Source organism: Bufo gargarizans, chromosome 1, assembly GCF_014858855.1.
Source record: "Bufo gargarizans isolate SCDJY-AF-19 chromosome 1, ASM1485885v1, whole genome shotgun sequence".
NCBI classification, from domain to species: Eukaryota; Metazoa; Chordata; class Amphibia; order Anura; family Bufonidae; genus Bufo; species Bufo gargarizans.
The window spans coordinates 539,304,401-539,329,922 of record NC_058080.1 but is presented as its reverse complement, the minus strand read 5'-3'; the positions used below and the strand labels follow the sequence as shown (position 1 = coordinate 539,329,922).

The 25,522-nt window shown below is 44.7% G+C and overlaps 1 protein-coding gene across 1 annotated transcript in view; it reads left to right on the top strand.

Moving 5' to 3' along the window:
- Positions 1–4,428: 4,428 nt before the first annotated feature.
- The window catches only part of GGT5 (gamma-glutamyltransferase 5), a 110,281-nt gene continuing 89,187 nt past the window's right edge, over positions 4,429–25,522 (top strand). The window contains exon 1 of the mRNA XM_044289586.1: positions 4,429–4,721. Coding sequence (XP_044145521.1) covers positions 4,558–4,721 — 164 coding nt within the window. The 5' untranslated portion in view covers positions 4,429–4,557. The remainder of the gene's footprint in view (positions 4,722–25,522) is intronic.

Here is a 25,522-nt window from a genome sequence, read left to right as displayed (position 1 = left end):
CTACAACCCTCTGTTGTCTGTCCCTCAGCCACTGCCTAATCCATTCAACAATATGGGAGTCCAAGCACAAAGACTGCAATTTATTGATAAGCTTTATTTGTGGGACAGTATCAAAAGCCATACTAAAGTCTAGATAAGCAATGTCTACTGCACCTCCGCCATCTATTATTTTAGTCACCCAATCCAAAAAATCAATAAGATTAGTTTGACATGATCTCCCTGAAGTAAACCTATGCTGTTTTTCATCTTTCAATCCATGGGATTTTAGATGTTCCACAATCCTCTCCTTAAGTATGGTTTCAATTAATTTCCCCACTATTGATGTCAGGCTTACTGGCCTATAGTTGCCCGATTCCTCCCTACTACCTTTCTTGTGAATGGGAACAACATATGCTAACTTCCAATCTTTTGGAACGACTCCTGTTACCAGTGATTGGTTAAATAAATCTGTTAATGGTTTTGCTAGTTCACCGCTAAGCTCTTTTAATAGCTTTGGTGTATCTCATCATGTCTCCATAGTCTAAGAGCAATAATTTTTTCAGTGACGCGGCAATACCTAATATGTATACTTTTTTTATTTACTTATCCTTTACATAATAACATCATTTTTAAAACAATGTTTATAGAGCCGGGCGATACGGACGTGGCAATACCCAATATGTATACTTTTCTTTTTTTCCCTATTTTTTACAAAAAATTTTTAATTTATTTGGGGAAAATGATGTTTTGTTTTTTTTACTTGAAACTTTAAATTTTTGGGGGGAAAACTTTATTTTTTCAACTTTTTTTCACTTAATTTTTTTGTCCCACTTTGGGAATTCAACTTTTGTGGGGGTCTGATCCCCTTTACAATGCATTCCAATACTTCTGTATTGGAATGCATTGGCTCTATGTGTAATACAGTGTGTATTACACATACAGCTTGCTGCCTAAGAGATCCAGGGGGCTGGATCTCACAGGCTCTCCACCGGAAGGCAGCCCTGATGCCTAAGGAAGGCATTGCGCTGCCTTCCATGCCATCGGGTCCCCGTCACAGCAGCATGGGGACCCAATGGCAGCTCTGATCCCTGATCGACATCGCATGTGCCGCGTTCATTGCTGAACGAAGCACATGAAGAGTTAATGCTCTGGCATCGGTGATTTCACCGATGCTGGCGCATGCAGCAGGGGTCCGGCTATCAGTGACTGCCGGACCCCTGCCGCTGATGGGGCGGGCGCAGCTCCTGCACCCGCCCGATCACCATGAAGTACATGTACATCACTGGTATTTATGTTCCGGACAGAAATGACGTACATGTACGTCATGGGTCCTTAAGGGGTTAAATGAGTGTTGCAGTGTGTTGTAGCCACAAAAACTGTGTGCAAAAGCTTCTTTATGGTTTTTTTTCATGGCAAAAAAGTCAGACTTAGGGCTTATGCACACGACCGTTTTTGTTTTGCGGTTCGTTTTTCACTGATCCTTTGTTTTTCTTATCTGAGTTTTTTTTTGTGTCAGATTTAAGTCTGCCTCAGTTGCGATATTCCACAAAGCATATCCATATAGTTTCCGTATGCGATCAATTTTTTGCGGATCGGAAACGGAAACAGTAACTTATTAATCACCAAACACATGAGCAATATGGGCTTCCCCTTATATGGCTTGTGGCATTTCTACAGTATAGATCCGCAAAATACGGATGACATACGGATGTGTTCCATGTGAGTTCCGTATTTTTTGCGGACCCATTGACTTGAATGGGGCCTCGAACTATGATTTGCGGACAATAATAGGACATGCACTACTTTTTTGCGGAACAGAAATACGGAAAGCACACGGAGTACCTTCTTTTTTTTTGCGGACCCTTTGAAGTGAATGGTTTTGCATACGGTCCGCAAAAAAAACGTAATGGAAGCGGAAAGAAAATACGTTTGTGTGCATGAGCCCTTACAGTGCTTTGAAAAAGTATTCATACCCCTTAAACTTTTACACATTTTTTCAAGTTACACAAATTTAAATGTATTTTATTAGGATTTTATGTGATAGACCAACACAAAGTAGCAAGTATGTGTAAAGTGAAAAGAACCTTTTACATGGAAGAAATCTGGAAAGTGTGGCATGCCTTTATATTATTAAAGGGATTCTGTTACCTCTTTTTACTCTATAGAGATGCGGACATGCAGGGATAGATCTCCGCTAGCATGTCCGCAATATACCTGTCCCATATCTCTGAGTATTTTTATTGAGTGTAAAAAATGATGTTATATATATGTAAATCAGCCTAGTAAGGAGCCCAAGGGGCTGTACTAACCTTTCTGGAGCCCAGCCACGCCCCCCTGTGAAGGAGCCCAGCACCGCCTGTATCCAGGAATCTCCTCCTTGCTCACGAAGTCAGATCGCGGTAATCTCGCGATGCACGAGCTCGCGCATGCGCAGTGCCGGCATAGTATTTCTTCCCTGTGCTGGCATCAGCCTCAGGGAAGAAACTGCGCATTTGCGAGCTCACACACCACGATATTACGGCGATCTGACTTCATGAGCAAGGAGGAGATTCCTGGATACAGGCGGTGCTGGGCTCCTTCACATGGGGCATGGCTGGGCTCCAGAATGGTTAGTGCAGGCCCTTGGGCTCCTTACCAGGCTGATTTACATATATATATATAAAATAATTTTTTACACTCAATAAAACCATTTAGAGATATGGGACAGGCATATTGCGGACATGCTAGCGGCGATCTAGCCGTGCATGTCTGCATCTGTATAGGGTAAAAAGAGGTGACAGAATCCCTTTAAGCTCTCCTGAGTAAATACTTTGTAGGACCAACTTTTGCTACAAATACAGTTGCATGTCTTTTGAGGTATGTCTCTACCAGCTTTGCACATCTAGAGACTGAAATTTTTGCCCATTCTTCTTAGGCCAAAAAGTTCAAGTTTGGTCTCATCTGACCAGAGCAGCTTCTTCCACATGTTTGCTGTGTCCCTTATATGGCTTGTGGCAAACTGCAAGTGGGACTTCTTAAGGCTTCCTTTCAAAAATGTCTTTCTTCTTGCCACTCTTCCATAAAGACCAGGTTTGTGGAGTGTATAAATAACATTTGTCCTGTGGACCGATTCTCTCACCTGAGCTATGGATCTCTTCAGAGTGACCATGGGCCTCTTGGTTGCTTCTCTAATTAGTGTTCTTCTTGCCTGTGCTGACAAATTAGGTGGACTACCAAGTCCTGGTAGGTTTGAAGTTGTGCCATACTCCTTCCATTTTCGGATGATGGATTGAACAGTGTTCCATGAGATGTTAAGTTCTTGGAATATTTTTTTTATAACCTAACCCTGCTTTACACTTCTCCACACCTTTATCCCTGACCTGTCTGGTGTGTTTCTTGGTTTTCATGATGCTGTTTGATCACTAATGTTCTCTAACAAACCTCTGAGGCCTTCACACAACAGCTGTGGTTATACTGAGAATACATTATACACAGGTGGACTCTATTTACTAAGGCCTAGTTCACATGAACGTATGGCTTTTATAGTTTTTTGCGGTCCGTTTTTCACAGATCCATTGTTCCATTTTTGAGTTCCGTTGTGTTTCCGTTTCTGTTCTGTTTTTCTGTTCTGTTTTTCCATATGGCATATACAGTATACAGTAATTACATAGAAAAAATTGGGCTGGGCATAACATTTTCAATAGATGGTTCAGCAAAAACGGAACAGATACGGAAGTCATACGGATGCATTTCCGTATGTGTTCCGTTTTTTTGGCGGACCTATTGATTTTAATGGAGCCACGAAACGTGATATGCCGCCAAATATAGGACATGTTCTATCTTTTAACGGAATGGAAAAACTGAAATACGGAAACGGAATGCATACGGAACACATTCCGTTTTTTGCGGAACCATTGAAATGAATGGTTCCGTATACGGACCATATACGGGACACAAAAAAACGGCCCCTACACTCGCAAAAAAAATCTTTGTGTGAACTAGGCCTAAGTAGGTGACTTCTGAAGGTAGTTTGGTCACACTAGATCTTATTTAGGGGTATTAGAGTACCGGGGGCTGAATACAAATGCACAAAACACTTTTCCAATTTTTATTTATTAAACATTTTGAAAACCATGTATCACATAACATCCCAAGAAAATACATTTAAGTTTTGGATGTAACGTAAAAATATGTGGAAAAGTTCAAGGGGTATGAGTACTTTTTAAGACACTGTATCTATGTAGGTGTGTAGATGACAAAAATCAACTAAAAGTTATTACTGTGTCTTGCATCTAGTGCAAGCAACCAAGCATCTGGTTCTGCTTTCTGATTCTCTGGTGTTAAGTGAAATAGATCATTCTCTCGGGCCAAACTTTGTGTGTAGTGGGGGGTGCTAGAGCAGTTGTTAAAGGGGGGAGGGATTTGGAGGTTTTTCATCCTGTTTATTCCAGGGTCAGTGAGTAAAGTGAAAGGATATAGAAAAGCAAGAGAGGATTTATAAGGAAAGCGTGTAGCAACGAGTGAGGAATTCCGAGGAATTTTTATTTTTTTTGCAAAGAGTGTTTAGAGCTCCGTGACAAATAAGAAAATCCTGGTACAATGGCTTTATCTAAGAGGTTATGTTATTCTCTCATCATTTTGTTCTTTGTGGCTATTGTGATCATTATCCCCACAGTAATTTTACTTAGAAATTCCGGCTGTGAAGAAGGATTTGTTAATGGTGCGGTAGCTGCAGACTCTGAGATCTGCTCAAATATTGGCAGGTAGGTGGCATTTATACAGAATGACTCCTATTGAGAAGTATAATCTGTTTTCCGAGATAGAATGAATGAAAAAGGTTTCCTTGAATAAAATTATCTGTCTGTAACTTTATTCTGCAAAAGTGTAATATGTTTTTAAAGGAAATTTCAAGGCAGATATTTATTTATTCATATAAAGCTTACCGACTCCACTGCCATTTCCGTTTCGATGTTGCTTCAGTCCCGGCTTTTCTCTACTTCTCGACACGCAGGGGGAGATTTATCAAAACTGGTGCAAAGGAAAACTGGCTTAGTTGCCCAAAGCAGCCAATCAGATTCCACCTTTCATTTTTCAATGCTCCTTTGGAAAAATGAAATGGGAAACTAAGACAGTTTTCTTTTACACCAGTTTTGATAAATCCCCCCTATAGTGTGTCAATATCGGACCAGAAAGTGGAGAGTAGCGAGGAATGAAGCAGAGGCAGGGATCAATGAGTAATGCTTATTTTTTAAAGGGAACCTATCACCGGGATTTTGTGTATAGAGCTGAGGACATGGGTTGCTAGATGGTCGCTAGCACATCTGCAATACCCAGTCCCCATAGCTCTGTGTGCTTTTATTGTGTAAAAACAACGATTTGATACATATGCAAATTAACCTGAGATGAGTCCTGTCCCTGACTCATCTCACGTACAGGACTCATCTCAGGTTAATTTGCATATGTATCAAATCGTTATCCCCCCCCCCCCCCCAATAAAAGCACACAGAGCTATGGGGACTGGGTATTGTGGATGTGCTAGCAGCCATCTAGCAACCCGTATCCTCAGCTCTATACACAAAATCCCAATAACAGGTTCCCTTTAATAAAAAAAAACAAAAAACTGGTTTTCCAGTCTGTAGACATTGATTGCCTATCCTCAGGATTAGTTATTAATATTATGTCTGTGGGGGTTCAACCCTGACCTCCATCCTCACCGATCAGCTGTTGTCAAAATAGTGGACAGAGCCAGTTGCAGAGGTCTGTATCCATTCTGTAGTGGCAATGTGAATAGGAGCTGAGCGGCAGTATACTGGCACAGCCGCTACTTCCCACTAAGACACACCCCCTTGTTGAGATATGTGCAAAATGTATCTAAGGGTGCATTTACCCATCCGTATGTTTTTTGCAGTCCGCAAAATGCGGATCCGCAAAAAATACAGATGACGTCCGTGTTGCATCCATTTTTTTTTTTTTAACATTGCCTATCCGTGTCTGCAAAATAGACAATAATAGGACAGATTCTATCTTTTTTGCGGGACTGCCGAATGGACATACGGATACGGACATCACACAGTGTGCTGTCCGCATTTTTTGGGGACCCATTGAAATGAATTGGTCCGCATCCTAAAGTTTATGCTCTGGCCACTAAGCCTAAATAATAGGTGTCATTTATTGGTCTGTACAGATCACTTTACTGCAGTTACCTGCCTATCTGTCAGCTTTATCCCCATTCACTTCTAATGGACGGCTCTGTAGCAATCACTTGAACAGACGGAGCTGTCCTATAGAAGTGAATGAGGACACCATACTTATAATCTGCTCACTGCTGCGTATGAGCGCTGCCTTCTCTTCAAACATCTGATCGATGGGAGTGTCAGGAATCGGACCCCTGCCGATCTGATATTGATGACATATCCTCAACGATAGGTCATCCATAGTAAAAAGCAGACAACCCCTTTAAGAGCAACTTAGCCAAGATGGCCGCCCCCATAATCATGCTCAGAAAATCCTCAATCAGAAAAAAACTGATTAGAAAAAAAGATATGTTTTGCTATCTGGTATTAGCAGGCAGAAAACATTTTTGGCAATGCCTTTCCTTTAGGCCAGAATTCTAGTGTTCTTAGCTATCTTGTCCGGGGGAGTGAAGCATGACTAAGGTTACACATGTTGCTGCATAGCATTGAGCTGTGTGTTTTTGTGTTACATGCTAATATAATAAGGATAGGCTTAAACACAGACCAATCAGACTGATCTTAGTGCTTTTACATGGGTTGATGGTCAGGAACATATGTTTGTATGAATGTTTATTTGACCACTTATTGCCCTGTGCAAACATGCCACCAAAAACTTGTCATCATATGCTGCTGACAACTGAACACTGTAGGAATGAATGATCGTAATATTATTATTATTTATTATTTAAGCGCCATTCATTCCATAGCGCTGTACATATGATAAGCGGTGCACATACATAACAGACAATTGTACTAATCATAAACAAGATGAGTTACAAACTGGTACAGAAGGAGAGAGGGCCCTGCCCGTGAGAGCTTACAATCTACATGGTATGGGAGAAGGACACAGTAGGTGCGGGTTAAGTTGGTCATGGCGGTATAGAGGCAGCAGGGTCATTGGTTGTAGGCTTGTCTGAAGAGGTGGGTTTTCAGGTTTCTTTTGAAGGATTCCACTGTAGGTGAGAGTCTGATATGTTGGGGTAGCGAGTTCCAGAGTATGGGGGGATGCACAGGAGAAATCTTGGAGTCGATTGTGGGAAGAGGCGATAAGAGGAGAGGAGAGAAGGAGGTCTTGTGAGGATCGGAGAGTGCGTGTGGGGATGTATCGGGAAAGTAGCTCAGAGATGTAGGGAGGGGACAGGTTATGGACGGCCTTGTATGTGTTTGTCAGTACTTTGAAGTGGATTCGTTGGGCAATGGGGAGCCAGTGAAGGGATTGGCAGAGGGGAGAGGCAGAGGAGTAATAAGGTGAGAGGTGGATTAGTCGGGCAGCGGAGTTGAGGATAGATTGGAGGGGTGCGAGGGTGCTAGATGGAAGGCCACAGAGGAGAATGTTGCAGTAGTCTAGGCGGGAGATAATGAGGGCATGTACGAGCATTTTCGCAGATTCGAAGTTAAGGAAAGCACGGATGCGGGAGATGTTTTTGAGTTGGAGGCGGCAGGTGGTGGAAAGGGCTTGGATGTGCGGTCGGAAGGAAAGAGCAGAATCTAAGGTCACTCCAAGGCAGCGGGCTTTTTTGACTGGGGATAATGTGCAGCCATTGATCGTGATAGATAGGTCTGTTGGGGGGGGGGGTTGAACAAGATGGGGGAAAGATTATGAATTCTGTCTTATCCATATTAAGTTTAAGAAAGAGAGAGGCGAAGAAGGATGATATAGAAGATAGACATTGTGGGATTCTTGATAGTAAGGTGGTGATGTCTGGACCAGAGAGGTAGATTTGTGTGTCATCAGCATAGGAGTGATACTGAAAGCCATGGGACTCTATGAGCTGTCCCAGGCCAAAAGTGTAGATTGAGAAGAGCAGGGGTCCTAGGACAGAGCCTTGCGGGACACCAACAGAGAGGGCATGAGATGAGGAGGTGGTGCGGGAGTGGGAGACGCTAAACGTCCGGTCTGTGAGGTATGATGTGATCCAGGAGAGAGCCAGGTCAGTGATGCCAAGAGATGAGAGAGTTTGCAACAGAAGGGTGTGGTCAACAGTGTCGAAGGCAGAGGACAGGTCAAGGAGAAGGAGGACAGAGTATTGTTTCTTGGTTTTGGCTGTCAGTAGGTCATTGGTGACTTTGGTAAGGGCAGTCTCGGTCGAGTGGTGGGTTCGGAAGTCGGATTGTAGGCGGTCAAAGAGGGAGCAGGAGGAGAGGTGGGAGGACAGTTCAGAATGGACATGTTGTTCAAGTAGCTTTGAGGCATACGGAAGAAGTGATATGGGGCGATAACTGGACAAGGAAGATGGGTCAAGTGAAGGCTTTTTGAGGATGGGTGTAATGGTAGCATGTTTAAAAGCAGAAGGGAAGACACCAGAGTTTAGTGATAGATTGAACAGATGAGTTAGGGCTGGGATAAACACTGGGGTGAGGTTAGGGATGAGGTGGGATGGGATCGGGTTAAGTGCACAGGTGGTGAGATGTGATCTGGAGAGTAGAGTGGAGAGTTTTTCTTCTGTAATGGTGGAGAAGCGGGTTTTAGGGGGAGAGGACGGAGCAGTTGTGTAGAGGGTCTGTGGGGACTGTGTAGTAAAGCTTTCTCTGATGTGGACTATCTTTTGTTTGAAATATTTGGCAAAGTCCTCAGCTGAGAAGAGAGGAGAGGGTGGGGGCGCTGGGGGGCGTAGAAGGGAGTTAAAAGTGCTAAAAAGTTGTTTAGGGCTGTGTGACAGGGAAGATATGAGAGATGAGAAGTAGGCCTGTTTTGCATCAGCGAGTGAGGATTTGAATATGAGAAGGGATTGCTTGTATGCAGTGAGATGATCTATCTTCTTTTCCTAGAACCTTTACATTGTGCTGTTCCTCTGTTATTCCTCCTAAAAAAACTGACACATGGGCGTTACCAGTTGGGGTGTGCGCTAGAATTTTCATATTTTATTGGGAATAGAATTATTTACTGAAACAGACAAATTTAATCAGAGGTGCAATGTCCTCTTTAAATGTGATCATAGGGTATCAGCACAACACTAGTGTGGACATAATAACGGGTTACAGCACTCACTCCAGGATAAAATTTAAAGGGAATCTGTCACCTGTACTCACAGGGCAGCATAGTAGTGCCAGATCTGCTGATATTAGCGGGTTGTCTTCTGGACTAGAATCCAGTACTTTTACTGTACTGAGAGGGGGAACCCCACAGCGCTGTGAGACAGATGAGTTTGATGGGACTCATGGCCCCTGCCTCCTGCCCATAACTGTCAGGTTTCTTTAATGTTGCTGTCAGTAATGCAAAAGTACTGAGCACTAGCCCAGAAGTGACAGCGCACTGAATTCTGCAGGTCTGTCACTACACAGTGCTGCCATCAGCAGAGCGACTGATGTACAGATTCCCATAGGGCTCACTTGGAGACATATCACTATGACATGTCAGAAGTTTGTGAAAATGGTCAGTTCAGCATTGGAATTGCCATTCTTGTGAGGTATAATAATGAGAATTTGTGTTGCGACACTCCCGTTGGAAGAGTATCGCTCCTGTACACCCTTCTCCGGTAATTGCGGCTGCATTTTTATTCTTACTGTAGACCAGTGAACTGTTTGTTACCAGCAGGACATAGTTTGCTGCTCTGACCAACCCAACACATTGTATCAGGTTAAGGTGGAATGTCCTCTACAAATGACACTCAGGGCAGTTGTAGCTCCTCTGCTTCCTGGAATCCATTGTGCAAGAAACACGCCTGATTTATTTAAAAGACACTTAGAATGTTGTAGGAAGTTGAAGAAAAAACAGGAAAGTCCACACTTCCTCCATGGCAATTATAGTAATTAAGAGTTACAGAGAAACTACTAATTAAGAGGATAGACTGATAGACCCATGGTGTCTGCTGTTTTATACAGCAGACACTGGTGGTAGAGTCCATGATCAGTGATAATGCAGATCATTGACTTTTAACCCCTCAGATGTTATGGTCAATTGCAACCATGGCATCTGAGCAGTTTTTCCTGGGAGCGTTGCTCTCCTGGAGACTAAACAGTGTCCTATAGTGTGCAAGCATGGCCACCGCTGCTGGATTACAGGGTGGTCATAACCATGGAAACGAGCAGTGTATAGTGCGACTGAAAAATGAATTAGGCCAACAATTATAGTTTTGGACGGACTAGAGGCAGGACGGGTCCGACAGGCTGTTCACCCGATGAAACAGCTTGCCAGAGGTCCGTGCCTCTAGTGTGGCAACTAGAATTTAATGTTGATAAGTGCAAGATAATGCACCTGGGACGTAAAAACCCAAGAGCAGAATATAAAATCAGTGATACAGTCCTAACCTCAGTATCTGAGGAAAGGGATTTAGGGGTCATTATTTCAGAAGACTTAAAGGTAGGCAGACAATGTCATAGAGCAGCAGGAAATGCTAGCAGAATGCTTGGGTGTATAGGGAGAGGCATTACTAGTAGAAAGAGGGAGGTGCTCATGCCGCTCTACAGAGCACTAGTAAGACCTCATTTGGAGTATTGTGCTCAGTACTGGAGACCATATCTCCAGAAGGATATTGATACTTTGGAGAGAGTTCAGAGAAGAGCTACTAAACTGGTACAGGGATTGCAGGATAAAACTTACCAGGAAAGATTAAAGGACCTTAACATGTACAGCTTGGAAGAAAGACGAGACAGAGGGGATATGATAGAAACTTTTAAATACATAAAGGGAATCAACAAGGTAAAAGAGGAGAGAATATTTAAAAGAAGAAAAACTGCTACAAGAGGACATAGTTTTAAATTAGAGGGGCAAAGGTTTAAAAGTAATATCAGGAAGTATTACTTTACTGAGAGAGTAGTGGATGCATGGAATAGCCTTCCTGCAGAAGTGGTAGCTGCAAATACAGTGAAGGAGTTTAAGCATGCATGGGATAGGCATAAGGCCATCCTTTATATAAGATAGGGCCAGGGGCTATCCATAGTATTTAGTATATTGGGCAGACTAGATGGGCCAAATGGTTCTTATCTGCCGACACATTCTATGTTTCTATGTTTCTAGTGTGAAATGAGCCTTACCTAGCAAAGTATTTAATAAAAAGCGATCAAAAAGTCCCCACAAAAAGTATCCCTAATACAGCTCCATAGATATACATATTACAAAATTTAATATGGTGATGCAAAGTTTTCAATTTTTTTTGACTTTTTTATTAGTATTAAAACACAGGAAAAACTATAATTGTGGTATTGCTGTAATTATACTGACCTGCAGAATGAACATAACATGTCAGTTTTACCACATCGGAAACGCTGTAAAAATGAAGCTGTTACAGGAAAATATGGCATTTAGCCAGAACCTCAGCCTGATGACCACACAAATATGCCTAATAATTGGATATAGTGTATATTGATATCCAGTGGTATTCATCCATTGAGTGATATCAGTATGGCCAGTAGCCATTTGGTCATTGTGTCCCTTGTTAGCATATCAAATGCAGGAAAGGCACATTGTAAAAGCAGTTGGACAACATTCTTGTGGCCAACAGCAATCTGGAAGATATTTGGGTGGTCACAGGGTGGAGTCAGGAGGCCACAGAGTGGGACAATGATAGAGTATGGAGGTGGCAGCAGCAGCATCGGGAGGCCACAGAGTGGCACAATGACAGTGTGGAGGTGGCAGCAGCATCAGCAGGCCACAGAGTGAAAAGGTGTCATAGTGTGAAGGTGACAGCAGAATCAGGAGACCACAGAGTGGCAAGGTGACATAGTGTGGAGGTGGAGGCAGCATCAGGAGACCATAGAGTGGCAAGGTAACATGGTGTGGAGGTGGCAGCAGCATCAGGAGACCACAGAGTGACCCGGTGACAGAATGGGGAGGTGGGTGGCAATACCAGTACCAGCTGAAGATAGCAGGTGAAAGAAGGAGCACTTGGCATCAGATGTGTGGCATCAGGCGGGTGGCAGCATCAGCTGAGGCAGGTAGCCAGAAGAAACCGGTCTCTTTTGTCAATGTGTTGGTGTGGCACCATGGATGATCTTGTCTGATGCATCAGGCATTGGTGGGTGGAAATCCTGGCTAATCCATGCCTGATTCATCTTGACAAAGGTCAGTCTCTCCACATTTTGGGTAGATAGACAAGTTCTTCTTGGGGTAACTATGGCCCCCGCCGCACTAAACACCCGCTCTGATGCCACACTACTGGCCGGGCAGGACAGATTTTCCAGGGCAAACTCTGCCAGTTTCGGCCACAAATCCAGTTTGGCTGCGGATCTTCAATGTGGGGTGGCAGGGTGCTGTTCAAGTATGCCACCACCTGCTGGTTCAGGTCCTGCTTCAGGTCTAGCTGCTGCTGGTGAGTAGTTTCACTAGGCTGGTGAAGAAAGCTGCTCATCAGCGACTCTAGACTCAAGATGGTGCTGCTGATGGAGCTGGAACTGCTCCTATCACCCCACCCACCACAGCAGCCATGGCAGAGGAACGTGAGGGCAGAGGGCCCCCTGGTCAGACCTGCAAGAGGATGGACCATGGTGCAGATAGGCAGCGGTCAGTTGACTACATAGGATGTCTCTATAGTAGTTCAGTTTTTCCTCCCTCTCAGCGGGTGTAAAAAAAAGGCCCCCATTTTGGACCGGTAGTGAGGGTCCAACAAGGTGGAGAGCCAGAAGTCATCCCTCTGCCGAATGGTGAAAATTCAGCTGTCACTACGCAAGTAAGTGAGCATGCATCGGTCCATTTGTGCAAGTGACTCGGAGGCACTCCCTGCCTCCACCTCCACTGCATACTGCCACAGTGTGTCTGGATCCTCTGCCTCGTCTTCCTCATTACCCTGTAGCTCCTCTGGCTTCTCCTGCTCCTCCTCTCCTGTCACCTGTGTTAAACCACACATTTTGCCACACATTGCTTGTGCTCCAATGTCCTCCTCCTCCAGTTCAGCCCCCACAGGGCTCATGCGGCCATGAGATCTAGGCGCCACGTCTCCAGTCCCCTGACCAGACAAATTTGCTAGCATCTGTTCCAGGACATCAAGCAGTGGAATGACGTAGTTCATCCTGTAGTCCTGGCGACTGACAAATAACGTGGCCTTCTCAAAGAGCCTGATAAAACGGCAGGTGTCACATATGAGCTGCCACTGGCTGACAACGAAGTTACACAGGGCAGTACTCCTGTCCGCTTGGATCATCAAGAAATCATTAATGGTCTTTCTCTGTTCGCATAGTCGGTTCAACATATGGAGGGTGGAATTCCAACGGGTGGAAACGTCGCATATCAGCCTATGTTGGGGGATGCTGTTCTGCCGCTGCAGCTCAAGGAGGGTGTGCTTTGCGGTGTACGAGTGGCTGAAGTGCATGCAAAGTTTCCTGCCCATTTTTAGGATGTCTTCCAGATGGGTGGAAGACTTCAGGACCCGCTTGACAACCAAATTGAAAACGTGTGCCATGGTTCAGCCCTCCTTGACGCAGCACCGACACCGTGTTTTTCCCGTCGTCGGTCACCATGGTTCCAATTTTCAGTTGTCGCGGAGAAAGCCAGGATTCAATTTCTTGATAAAGGACATGGAGCAGTTCCTCCCCTGTGTGACTCAGTTCGCCCAGGCAAACAAGGTGCAAAACAGCGTGACACATGTGGTATGCTGGAGGGGCACTGTGAATTGTCCCTGCAGGCTGAAGACACGGTGGAGGAAGAGGAGGCAGAGGTGGACATTGTTGCAGGACCAACGGCATGAGAACATGGAGGCAGAAGCGGTGTCACCTGGCCAAGTTGCTGGTGTGGCTGTGCAGGAACCACATTCACCCAGCGGGCCGTAAAGGACATGTACTGTCACTGACCGTAGTTACAGCTCCACACTTTGGCGCTGCCGTGCACTTTTGCAGACACCGACAGGCTCAAGGACTGTCCCACATTCTGTTCTACATACGTGCGCAGGGCTGGTACTTCCTTTTTGGCAAAGAAATGACGACGTGGGACTCTCCACCTCGGCTCGCTACAAGCCATCAATTCTCTGAAAGGTGCAGGGTCTACCACTTGGAAAGGGAGGGACTGCAGCACCAGCAACTTGGCCAGGAGCACATTCAGCTTCTGCGCCGTTGGATGAGTGCACGCAAACTGTTGTCTCCTGGCAATCGCTTTGGTGATCGATTGCTGACGGAATGACTGACGAAGAGGAGGGAAGGACACACAGCTCCCTTCGGCTGAGGTGGTGGAGCCTTGACTGCCTGAAATCAGGTGCGTGCCACTGCGTGATGCAGCTGTTGCTGTGAACCAACATAAGCACCCTGGCCACACTTTACCTTCTGCCCACAGATTCTACAAATGGCCATGTTCACCTCCTCTGCCAGCTTAACAAAAAACTGCCACACCGTGGGAGTACAGAGCCTTCACTGCTTCCCGGTCCTCCGGTACTAATGAGCGCTTCAATAACAGGAGCGCTCATTAGTATTCGCCCCGTAAGATGCAGGGGCATTTTCCCCCAATTTTTTTGGGGGGAAAAATGAGTCTTATGGGGTGAAAAATAAGGTATATATTTTTTTGCAGCTAATACACACCAAAAAAGGCTGTAATTTTCTCACTTCACCACACAACGGCAAATACTTTTTTTTGTGCCACTAATACACGCCAAAAAGGGCTTTAGAACATATAACTGCACCGCTGAACGGCAAATAATATATGTTTTTTTGCCAGTAGTACACAAATATATATATATTTTTGCCACTAATATACGCCAAAAAGGGCTGTCGTTTTCTCACTTCACCACACAACAGCAAATACTTTTTTTTGTGCCACTAATACACTCCAAAAAGGGCTTTAGAACATATAACTGCACCGTTGAAAGACAAATATATATTTTTTTGCCACTAATACATGCCAAAAAGGGCAGTCATTTTCTCACTTCACCACACAATGGCTAATAAGCCCTTTTTTCCCCCCACTAATACAAGCCAAAAAATGCTTTAGAACATATACAGTCATGTGAAAAAATTAGGACACCCTTTGAAAGCATGTGGTTTTTTGTAACATTTTTAATAAAAGGTTATTTCATCTCCGTTTCAACAATACAGAGAGATTAAAGTAATCCAACTAAACAAAGAAAACTGAAGAAAAGTCTTTTCAAGATCTTCTGTAAATGTCATTCTACAAAAATTCCTATTCTAACTGAGGAAAAAGATAGGACACCCTTGCCCCTAATAGCGAGTGTTACCTCCTTTGGCTGAAATAACTGCAGTGAGACGGTTCTTGTAGCCATCTACCAGTCTTCGACATCGGTCTGAGGAAATTTTACCCCACTCCTCAATGCAGAACTTTTTCAGCTGTGAGATGTTTGAGGGGTTTCTTGCACTACAGCCCTTTTCAAGTCACCCCACAGCATCTCAATGGGATTCAAATCTGGACTTTGACTTGGCCATTCCAGGACTCTCCATTTCTTCTTTTTCAGCCAATCTTTGGTTGATTTACTAGTATGTTTTGGGTCATTGTCATGTTGCATGGTCCAGTTCCGCTTCAGCTTTAATTTTCTAACTGATAGTCTCACATGTTCTTCAAGCACCTTCTGATACACAGTAGAATTCATCGTGGATTCTATGATGGTGAGCTGACCAGGTCCTGCTGCAGCAAAGCAGCCCCAAACCATGACACTTCCACCTCCATGCTTCACAGTTGGTATGAGGTTCTTTTCTTGGAATGCTGTGTTTGGTTTACGCCAAACATGTCCTCTGCTGTTGTGTCCAAATAATTCAATTTTGGACTCATCTGTCCAAAGAACATTATTCCAGAAGTCCTGGTCTTTGTCAACTTTATCTCTGGCAAATGTCAGTCTGGCCTCGATGTTTCTCTTGGAAAGCAAAGGTTTCCTCCTTGCACACCTCCCATGCAAGTTAAACTTGTACAGTCTCTTTCTGATTGTAGAGGCATGTACTTCTACATCAACAGTAGCCAGAGCCTGCTGTAGTTCTCGAGATGACACTTTAGGGTTTTTGGAGACCTCTTTTAGCATCTTGCGGTCTGCTCTTGGGGTGAACTTGCTGGGGCGACCAGTCCTGGGCATGTTGGCAGTTGTTTTGAAAGCCCTCCACTTGTAGACTATCTTCCGGACAGTGGAATGGCTGATTTCAAAATCTTTTGAGATCTTTTTAAATCCCTTCCCAGACTCATAGGCTGCTACAATCTTTTTTCTGAAGTCCTCTGACAGCTCTTTTGCTCTCACCATGGTGCTCACTCTCACTTCAACAGTCAGGAGCACACCAAACTAAATGTCTGAGGTTTAAATAGGGCAAGCCTCATTCAACATGCAGAGTAACGATCTACTAATTATGTGCACCTGGTGTGATATACCTGTGTGAGATCTGAGCCAATTTAAGAGGGAATACATGTGAGGGTGTCCTATCTTTTTCCTCAGTTAGAATAGGCATTTTTGTAGAATGACATTTACAGAAGATCTTGAAAAGACTTTTCTTCAGTTTTCTTTGTTTAGTTGGATTACTTTAATCTCTCTGTATTGTTGAAACGGAGATGAAATAACCTTTTATTAAAAATGTTACAAAAAAACACATGCTTTCAAAGGGTGTCCTAATTTTTTCACATGACTGTAACTGCACTGCACAAGGGCAAATAAGACGTAGAAATATTTCCTTGTATTAAACCCTGTTAATGGCTGTATCAAACAACACTTGCACCCCAATAACAAGAAAAATTTGCTGGAATTACAGAGCTGTATAATGGCAATTTGGATCTCTAGTCAGTGCAGAAAGGTGTAATAGGATTGTTCCTATTACCCAGACTGTAAACTCCCCTACTGAACCCTGTTCTGCTTCAATATTGTGGAATGATTCCTCCCTATCCTTTCCCTGAACTTCTATACAGCAAAATAAAAGTTTTAAAGTCTTTTCTACCACTGTCGCCTACTGACATCTCTCCCTGCACTAAGTACACTGGAAAATGGCTGATTCCAAGATGGCTGAGGCTGTTTATAGGGCTGTGACATCACAGGGGCTGGCTGGCTGCTGATTGGCTTTATGCATGACATTATGGGTGATACCTTGTTCCCAAAGTTCCTTGCTCCATGTCCTAACATGTGCAGCAGCCATTTTAGGAAAAAATTCGATTCGTTACCATGAAGCATGAGGAAATTAGAATTTCTCACAAATCAAATTTTTCCTGAAATTCCTCTCAAATTCCACTTCGTCAACTTCGATTCACTGATTTTTATTTATGACCTTAAATGTGTTCTCCTTGCTTTTAAAGGAGTTGTCCCACAAGAAATATTCAGCAGTTTTCAAACCAGCACATGGATAGGAATTATTTTGTAATTGCATGCAATTAAAAATTTAGCATTGCTGCTGAGTTATTCAATAAAATGCATCTATATAGCGCCACCTGTTTGTTTTTTTCTTATTTCTTAGTCCTGCTTAGGCCTCTTTCACACTTGCGTTGTCCGGATCCGGCGTGTACTCCACTTGCCGGAATTACACGCCGGATCCGGAAAAACGCAAGTGTACTGAAAGCATTTGAAGACGGATACGTCTTCAAAATGCTTTCAGTGTTACTATGGCACCCAGGACGCTATTAAAGTCCTGGTTGCCATAGTAGGAGTGGGGAGCGGGGGAGCGGTATACTTATAGTCCGCGTGGCTCCCGGGGCGCTCCAGAATGACGTCAGAGCACCCCATGCGCATGGATGACATGCCATGCGATCACGTGATCCATGCGCTTGGGGGCGCCCTGACGTCACTCTGGAGCGCACCGGGAGCCGCACGGACGGTAAGTATACTGCTCCACCGCTCCCCACTACACTTTACCATGGCTGCCACGACTTTAGCGTCCCGGCTAAAGCCATGGTAACCATTGAGAAAAAGCTAAACGTCGCATCCGGCAATGCGCCGAAACGACGTTTAGCTTAAGGCCGGATCAATGCCTTTCAATGGACATTCATTCCGGATCCGGCCTTGCGGCAAGTCTTCAGGATTTTTGGCCGGAGCAAAAAGCGCAGCATGCTGCGGTATTTTCTCCGGCCAAAAAACGTTCCGTTACGGAACTGAAGACATCCTGATGCATCCTGAACGGATTTCTCTCCATTCAGAATGCATTGGGATAAAAGTGATCAGGATTCTTCCGGCATAGAGCCCTGACGACGAAACTCTATGCCGGAAGAAAAGAACGCAAGTGTGAAAGAGCCCTAACTGAGATGGCCGCACATGCTCAGTTTCATCCTTCATCTGCCTATTGAGTTGGGAGAGCTGAGACACGCCCCCTGAGCTGTGATAGGGAGAGCATGGGCACGCCCCCTGAGCTGCAGCACAGAAGACACTCCCCCTGAACTGTCAGCTTGATATAAATCTAGCAGAGCAATGAATGGGGAGATCTCTGGATCCATGTGAGGTACAGGGCTGCTTCTAGCTATGTTAGAAAGAGATTGTCATGTCCTATATAATATCTGATTTTTCATTTTTCACATTAGTCATGGGATAAACCCTTTAATAAAAACGGTTCTATCTTCTAACCTGTGGAAGAAAGATCATTAGGTTAATACTCACCCCTTACTTGCTCCGGTGATGCAGATGTCCTCTGGCTCTTCTGCTCGGGTACCAGCTGGATTGTGAATATAGTAGTGAATGCAGCTAAACAAGAAAAGAAGCATGCGTATCCGGTCAGGGCGGTGGCACCCGCACAGCAAGGAATGGGTAAGTATTAACCTAACAATATTTCTTCCACAAAGCCCAGAGAACCCCTTTAAACCAATAGATATGTTGTGGAAGGATGTGAATTGAGCAGTTCATGGGAGGAAACCCACCAACAAAACAGAGTTGAAGCTGTTTTGTATGGAGGAATGGGGTAAAATTTCTCCAAGCCAATGTGCAGGACTAATCCACAATTACTGGACATGTTTAGCTGTAGGTATTTGCCACTCACGGACATGTGATATTGGATCATTTTCCTCAATAAATAAATGACCAAGTGTAATATTTATGACTTATTTGTTTGATTATCTACCTACTTTTAGTGTGAAAATCTGATTAGTAGTTTTAGGCCAAATGTAGCCAGAAATATAGAAAATTCTCGAGTATTCACAAACTTTCAAGCACTACTATTGATAGATAGATAGATAGTTAGCCCAGTTTTGATTTGTCTGTTTTGCTACTGGATGGCAAGAAACTATGCAGGACTCTATTAAGAGCAGGAGTCGGCAACCAGTCATTCTTGATAAATCAATTGTCAACAGTCGCAAAGTAGATTGGGGGTGGTATTTCAATCACTGCTGCAGAATATGGTTTATTCCATAGTATTTTTTTTTTTTTTTAGCACTTATATAGCGCTACTCTGTACTCTATAGTATTTTTTTATTTTATGCACTTATATAACGCTACTCTGTAAAGCGCTACTCCACATCGCTTTACAGACATTAGCATCAAGCTGTCCCCAATGGGGCTTGCAATCTAGGGTGGTTAAATTGTATCCATCTTGCCTGGTCTTCATGGAACCAGGTACTGCCCGTAACACGCTGAGACATGGACACTAGTTTGGGAAGGGGGTGGGCTCCACTATCTAGTGTATTATTGTGTTAGTGTGCATCCTGCAGCTCCATAGGCTCTCTTTAACCAATGATATAATGCTGAATAGAATCTGTTAGACAGATTCTAAGGGGCCGAGTGATGCACACTGACGCGCAGCCACATAACATGTATAAAGGCAGAGGGGTAATCGACTTGAGATGAAGGTGCAACGGCCGGGTTATCTAAACTCTGCTTTGGTGCCTAAACACTGTTAGCGTGCAGGGCTGTCTATGGGAAGGAGTCACAATTCAAGTGTGGTAGAGTTTAGTCAAGTGTAGGATAAATCCTCAATATCAGATTGGTGGGGACATACACCGTTTACCACCACGGCTTTGCCACCTGTTTTGGTTACCCGCTGGCTGTGTCCACAGTGTAGTTTGAGTTGCTGGCGACTGGATTGCATGGGAGCTGAGCTGCAGTGCCCCAGCAAGTCCACCAACCAGTGGATGGAAGCTTGTGCTGATCAAAGGGGTTGCGGGTGTTGGATACCCACTGATTCTATATTACAGTATAAAATGTTTTTAAGTCATGTTAAAAAAAAGAAAAAAATGTGTTGCAATAACTAAGCAGGCTTTTTATGACCCCTTGAAGTTCCAGCAGTAGATTTTCACCCTTGCTCTAGTCTAGAATAACTGAATTCTGCCGACAAGTAGTAAAGGAATTGGCCCAAGAGTCATAGGAATGGCATAGCTGGATAACCAACACCAGGCCCTTCAGTGCGGAGTTGCATAAACAACACAATAATCAAGGGTTCAGTTGAATTTTTGCTATGGGGACTGCCAAGCGAATGGAAAGTGTAGTCACATGTCCATAATAGAGACATTAGGACCCCAGCTTATGAAATGTCTCATTATGAATGGTAAAAAATGCATCAATTGACCAAAATAAGTTTCTTAGTATTGATGCCAGAAAATGTTCAGCAGACCATAGTTGTTTGTCAATCCATCAAAGTAAAGATAGAAAACAATATTTTAATTCATTGACTCAATAAAGCTCCCAGAAAACCTACAGATAAATACTATTCCTATTTATCTGTGGTCCTAAGTACCCAATGCTTGGCCACCTTGTGGCCTATCATCCAGTACTTTGCCCAGTATCCGGCTCTTAACAATCCAGCTACAGAGCATCAAGAACCTATTGATCAAGTATGACATGGTTTAGTTCCTATTGATATAGTTGGAAATCGATCAGTAGTATCTTGCAACCAAATGGCATCTTGACGCCAAATGTTAGTCTATGACATTATCACATTTGAAGAGGTATGCCAGTAACAAGTCATCCCCTACATAAGGGATAACAGCTGGATTATTGGGGGTCCTGTTTCCCATATATGGAGTGGCAGTCGTTAATGTGTGCAGCCATATCCAATCCTCTCTATGGGATGACCAGACATAGATGAGTACTTTGTGGTCCAGCATTTTGCCTGCTTGACTATTCCATTAGGGGACACATAGCCCCCATTCTCATGATCAATAGGATTCCCAGCAGTCAAAGCAATTGTTAGGGGGCAACATGTTTAACCAGGAATCCCGCTTTAACTTCTAGAGCCTGCACCTTTATTAGATTGCAGTGCTTCTTTCCCTAAAATTTTAAGAATCCCCAGTAAATGTTAATTTTAAGGGTTGTTTAAATGTTTTTTCTCTTTAGGCACAGAAAGGTAGGGGAAAAATTCCATGATGTTCACCATTTCAACAGCTTTTTTCTTAAATTTGTTATCCACTCTAGTGGGAGCCCTCAGTCGTTTCTAGATCACACTTATCAAGGGCTCCCATCCTCACTAGCCAGTGCTGACTGCACGACCTTCCCCACATCTGCCTGCAGCTAGTTAGTTAAGCCTCATGCAGACGTCCGTGGAACACGATCCGTGAGATACCGGACAGGCATTGCAGGAGCGCACGGTGTCATTGGTTGCTATGACGCCGTGCGCTTCTGCAATGCCAGTCCCAGGGCCGTCTTTAATATTGATTGGACCCTGGGCATAAATTTACTTGGGCCCCCTGGATCCCACCTTCCCACACCTTCCACCACAACACACACACAAAAAATCCACACATCTGGTAGAGTACAGTGAATGACTGTAAATACTTCCAGTTCTGAAGACTCCAGCGGCTCAAGATCAGTGCTCTGGGCTGGATGTGGGCACCGCTCTGCAGGAAGGAGACCAGGGCTCGGCTCACCCTAGTGTTACAGTGCACCCCAGCACCCCACAGTATGCAGTATAGCACCCTATAGTATACAGCACCACACAGTATGCAGTTTAGCACCCCACACTATACAGTACCCCACAGTATATAGTAGAGCAGTATAGCAGCCCACAGTATACAGCACCCCAAACTATACACGATACAGCCCCCCACACTATACAGTATAGCACTCCACACTATACAGTATAGCACTCCACACTATACCACACCCACAGTATACAGTATACAGACCCCCACAGTATACAGTACAGCAGTATAGCCCCCCCTACTATACAGGCCCTCCCACACCGTATACAGGCCCTCCCACACAGTATACAGGCCCTCCCACACAGTATACAGGGCCTCCCACACAGTATACAGGCCCCCCCACACAGTATACAGGCCCTCCCACACAGTATACAGGCCCTCCTCACAGTATACAGCCCCCTCCCACAGTATACATCCCACCACACAGTATACAGCCCACCACACAGTATACAGTCCCACACAGTATACAGTCCCACACAGTATACATGCCCCCACACAGTATACAGCACCCCACTATACAGTAGTTTACAGTATATTAACATAACAGCCCCTGTCACCTTTTTCTGATGTAATCTTCACACAAAAAAGCTCCACAGTTAAGGGCTCTTTCACACTTGCGTTCTTTTCTTCCGGCATAGAGTTCCGTCGTTGGGGCTCTATGCCGGAAGAATCCTGATCAGTTTTATCCTAGGCATTCTGAATGGAGAGAAATCCGTTCAGGATGCATCAGGATGTCTTCAGTTCCGGACCGGAATGTTTTTTGGCCGGAGAAAATACCGCAGCGTGCTGCGCTTTTTGCTCCGGCCAAAAATCCTGAAGACTTGCCGCAAGGCCGGATCCGGAATTAATGCCCATTGAAAGGCATTGATCCGGATCCGGCCTTAAGCTAAACATCGTTTCGGCGCATTGCCGGATCCGACGTTTAGCTTTTTCTGAATGGTTACCATGGCTGTCGGGACGCTAAAGTCCTGGCAGCCATGGTAAAGTGTAGTGGGGAGCGGGGGAGCAGCATACTTACCGTCCGTGCGGCTCCCGGGGCGCTCCAGAGTGACGTCAGGGCGCCCCAAGCGCATGGATCACGTGATCGCATGGCACGTCATCCATGCGCATGGGGTGCTCTGACGTCATTCTGGAGCGCCCCGGGAGTCGCATGGACTGTAAGTATACCGCTCCCCCGCTCCCCACTACTCCTATGGCAACCAGGACTTTAATAGCGTCCTGGCTGCCATAGTAACACTGAAAGCATTTTGAAGACGGATCCGTCTTCAAATGCTTTCAGTTTACTTGCGTTTTTCCGGATCCGGCGTGTAATTCCGGCAAGTGGAGTACACGCCGGATCCGGACAACGCAAGTGTGAAAGAGGCCTTACTTCTGCAACACTCCTGGTAGGACCTGTGATGACCTCATAGCCATGTGACCAGCAATTGCTAGGTTACTGGTCACATGGTGATGATGTCATTAAGGTCCTAGATCACAAGTTTAACACAGTACGATCATGATGCCTGGACTCACCCGGGACTCACCCCTGTGTAGCTGACAGCTTGACACCCGGGGCAGTAGCTTGCAGGGCTCAAGAGGCAGCTGCCTTGGGCCCCCAGGAGCAACTGGGCCCGGGGCAGCTGCCCCTTTTGCCCCTTGGTAAAGACGGCCCTGGCCAGTCCGGTATCTCATGGACCGTGTTCCACAGACGTCTGCATGAGGCTTTACTCTGTGTCGGGGATACAGAACAATTATTCAAAGTCAGCACTGGCCACGCCGATCACAGTCAATATAACACCCCAATTGAAAAGCAGATTACAACACAATCACAGTCAATATAGCATGAGGAGGGGAGAGAAAATATATATATGCGTAGTACAGATGTTAATTTCTAAAAATATAGAGGAGCAAGCAGGGAGGGAAAAAGAATTAACCCCAGCCATCTACACAGTGAGCACTGCTGAAGGACATTTTGGTTTTCTCATATTAATGTTCTCTAAATAGTGTATTAGAAAAATGTTCACTATCACTGTCCCTAAGCTTTAGAAGAAAATAAATAAATAAATGGCAGTTACACTTTAAGAAAATTTTGGGTCAGTTCCTGTCAGGCATGTCAGGTTAGGGCCACACAGGACCAGTGCTAGGTCAGTGCAACTAAGGCTACTTTCACACTGGCGTTTTGAATTCCGTTTGTGAGATCCGTTTCAGGAATCTCACAAACTGTTCAAAATGGATCAGTTCAGCCCCAATGCATTCTGAATGGATAAGGATCCGTTCAGAATGCATCAGCTTGGCTCTGTTCTGCCTCCATTCCGCTCTGGATGCGGACACCAAAACGCTGCCTGGCGATGCAGAGCCAAACGGATCCGTCCTGACTTACAATGTAAGTCAATGGGGACGGATCCGTTTTCACTGACACAATATGGTGCAATTGAAAACGGATCTGTCCCCCATTGACTTTCAATGTAAGTCAGGATGGATCCGTTTTGACTTAGACTTTTTTTTTAACAGAATAATGCAAACGGATCAGTTCTGAACGGATACAAGCGTTTGCATTATAGGTGCGGATCCGTCTGTGCAGATACCAAACGGATCCGCACCTAACGCAGGTGTGAAAGTAGCCTAAGATTATTATAGAATGTGTCTGATGCAATAAATGAATTACACGCTATGTACTCAAATGGAAACAGTGTTATAGATAACCTCTTATTGCTTTATTACAGACATCAGCCAGCCACATGTTCCCATTGTGTTAAACAATTCTGTCTTTTTTCACATTTGAAGTTTCTAAGAATTATGATTCTCCCAAATTTCACAATGACGTCAATAAAGCTCTTAGAAGCATGATTCAGCTTGGCCAGACTCTAAACTCTGAAGCGAAAAATTACAAATATAAGCAAATCATTGGGCAGGCTGCCATGAGGTTTCTGGAAGGTATTGGTCTTACTTTACCAGTTTTTATAAATCTCCCCTATGTTTTTAGCCTGATTGAGCTGACTGACCATGGATTAAGAAGGATCTTGCACAGAAAAAAATAACCATGGTGGAATTCATGAAGAATGGGGGATGATTATTTGAACCCATTTAGAAATAAACAGGAGGATCCACTAACAAAAGAACAAAACCCCATGAATATTCAGCAGAAAATAATCTGCACAAATTTAAGGGCATGATGGGGGATATGGCATATGGCCTAAGGCCTCTTTCACATTTGCGTTGTCCGGATCCGGCGTGTACTCCACTTGCCGGAATTACACGCCGGATCCAGAAAAACGCAAGTGAACTGAAAGCATTTGAAGACGGATCCGTCTTCAAAATGCTTTCAGTGTTACTATGGCAGCCAGGACGCTATTAAAGTCCTGGTTGCCATAGTAGGAGCGGGGAGCGGGGGAGCGGTATACTTACAGTCCGCACGGCTCCCGGGGCGCTCCAGAGTGACGTCAGAGCGCCCCATGCGCATGGATGACGTGCCATGCGATCACGTCATCCATGCACGTGGGGCGCCCTGACGTCACTCTGGAGCGCCCCGGGAGCCGCACGGACGGTAAGTATACTGCTCCCCCGCTCCCCACTACACTTTACCATGGCTGCCAGGACTTTAGCGTCCCGGCAGCCATGGTAACCATTGAGAAAAAGCTAAACGTCGTATCCGGCAATGCGCCGAAACGACGTTTAGCTTAAAGCC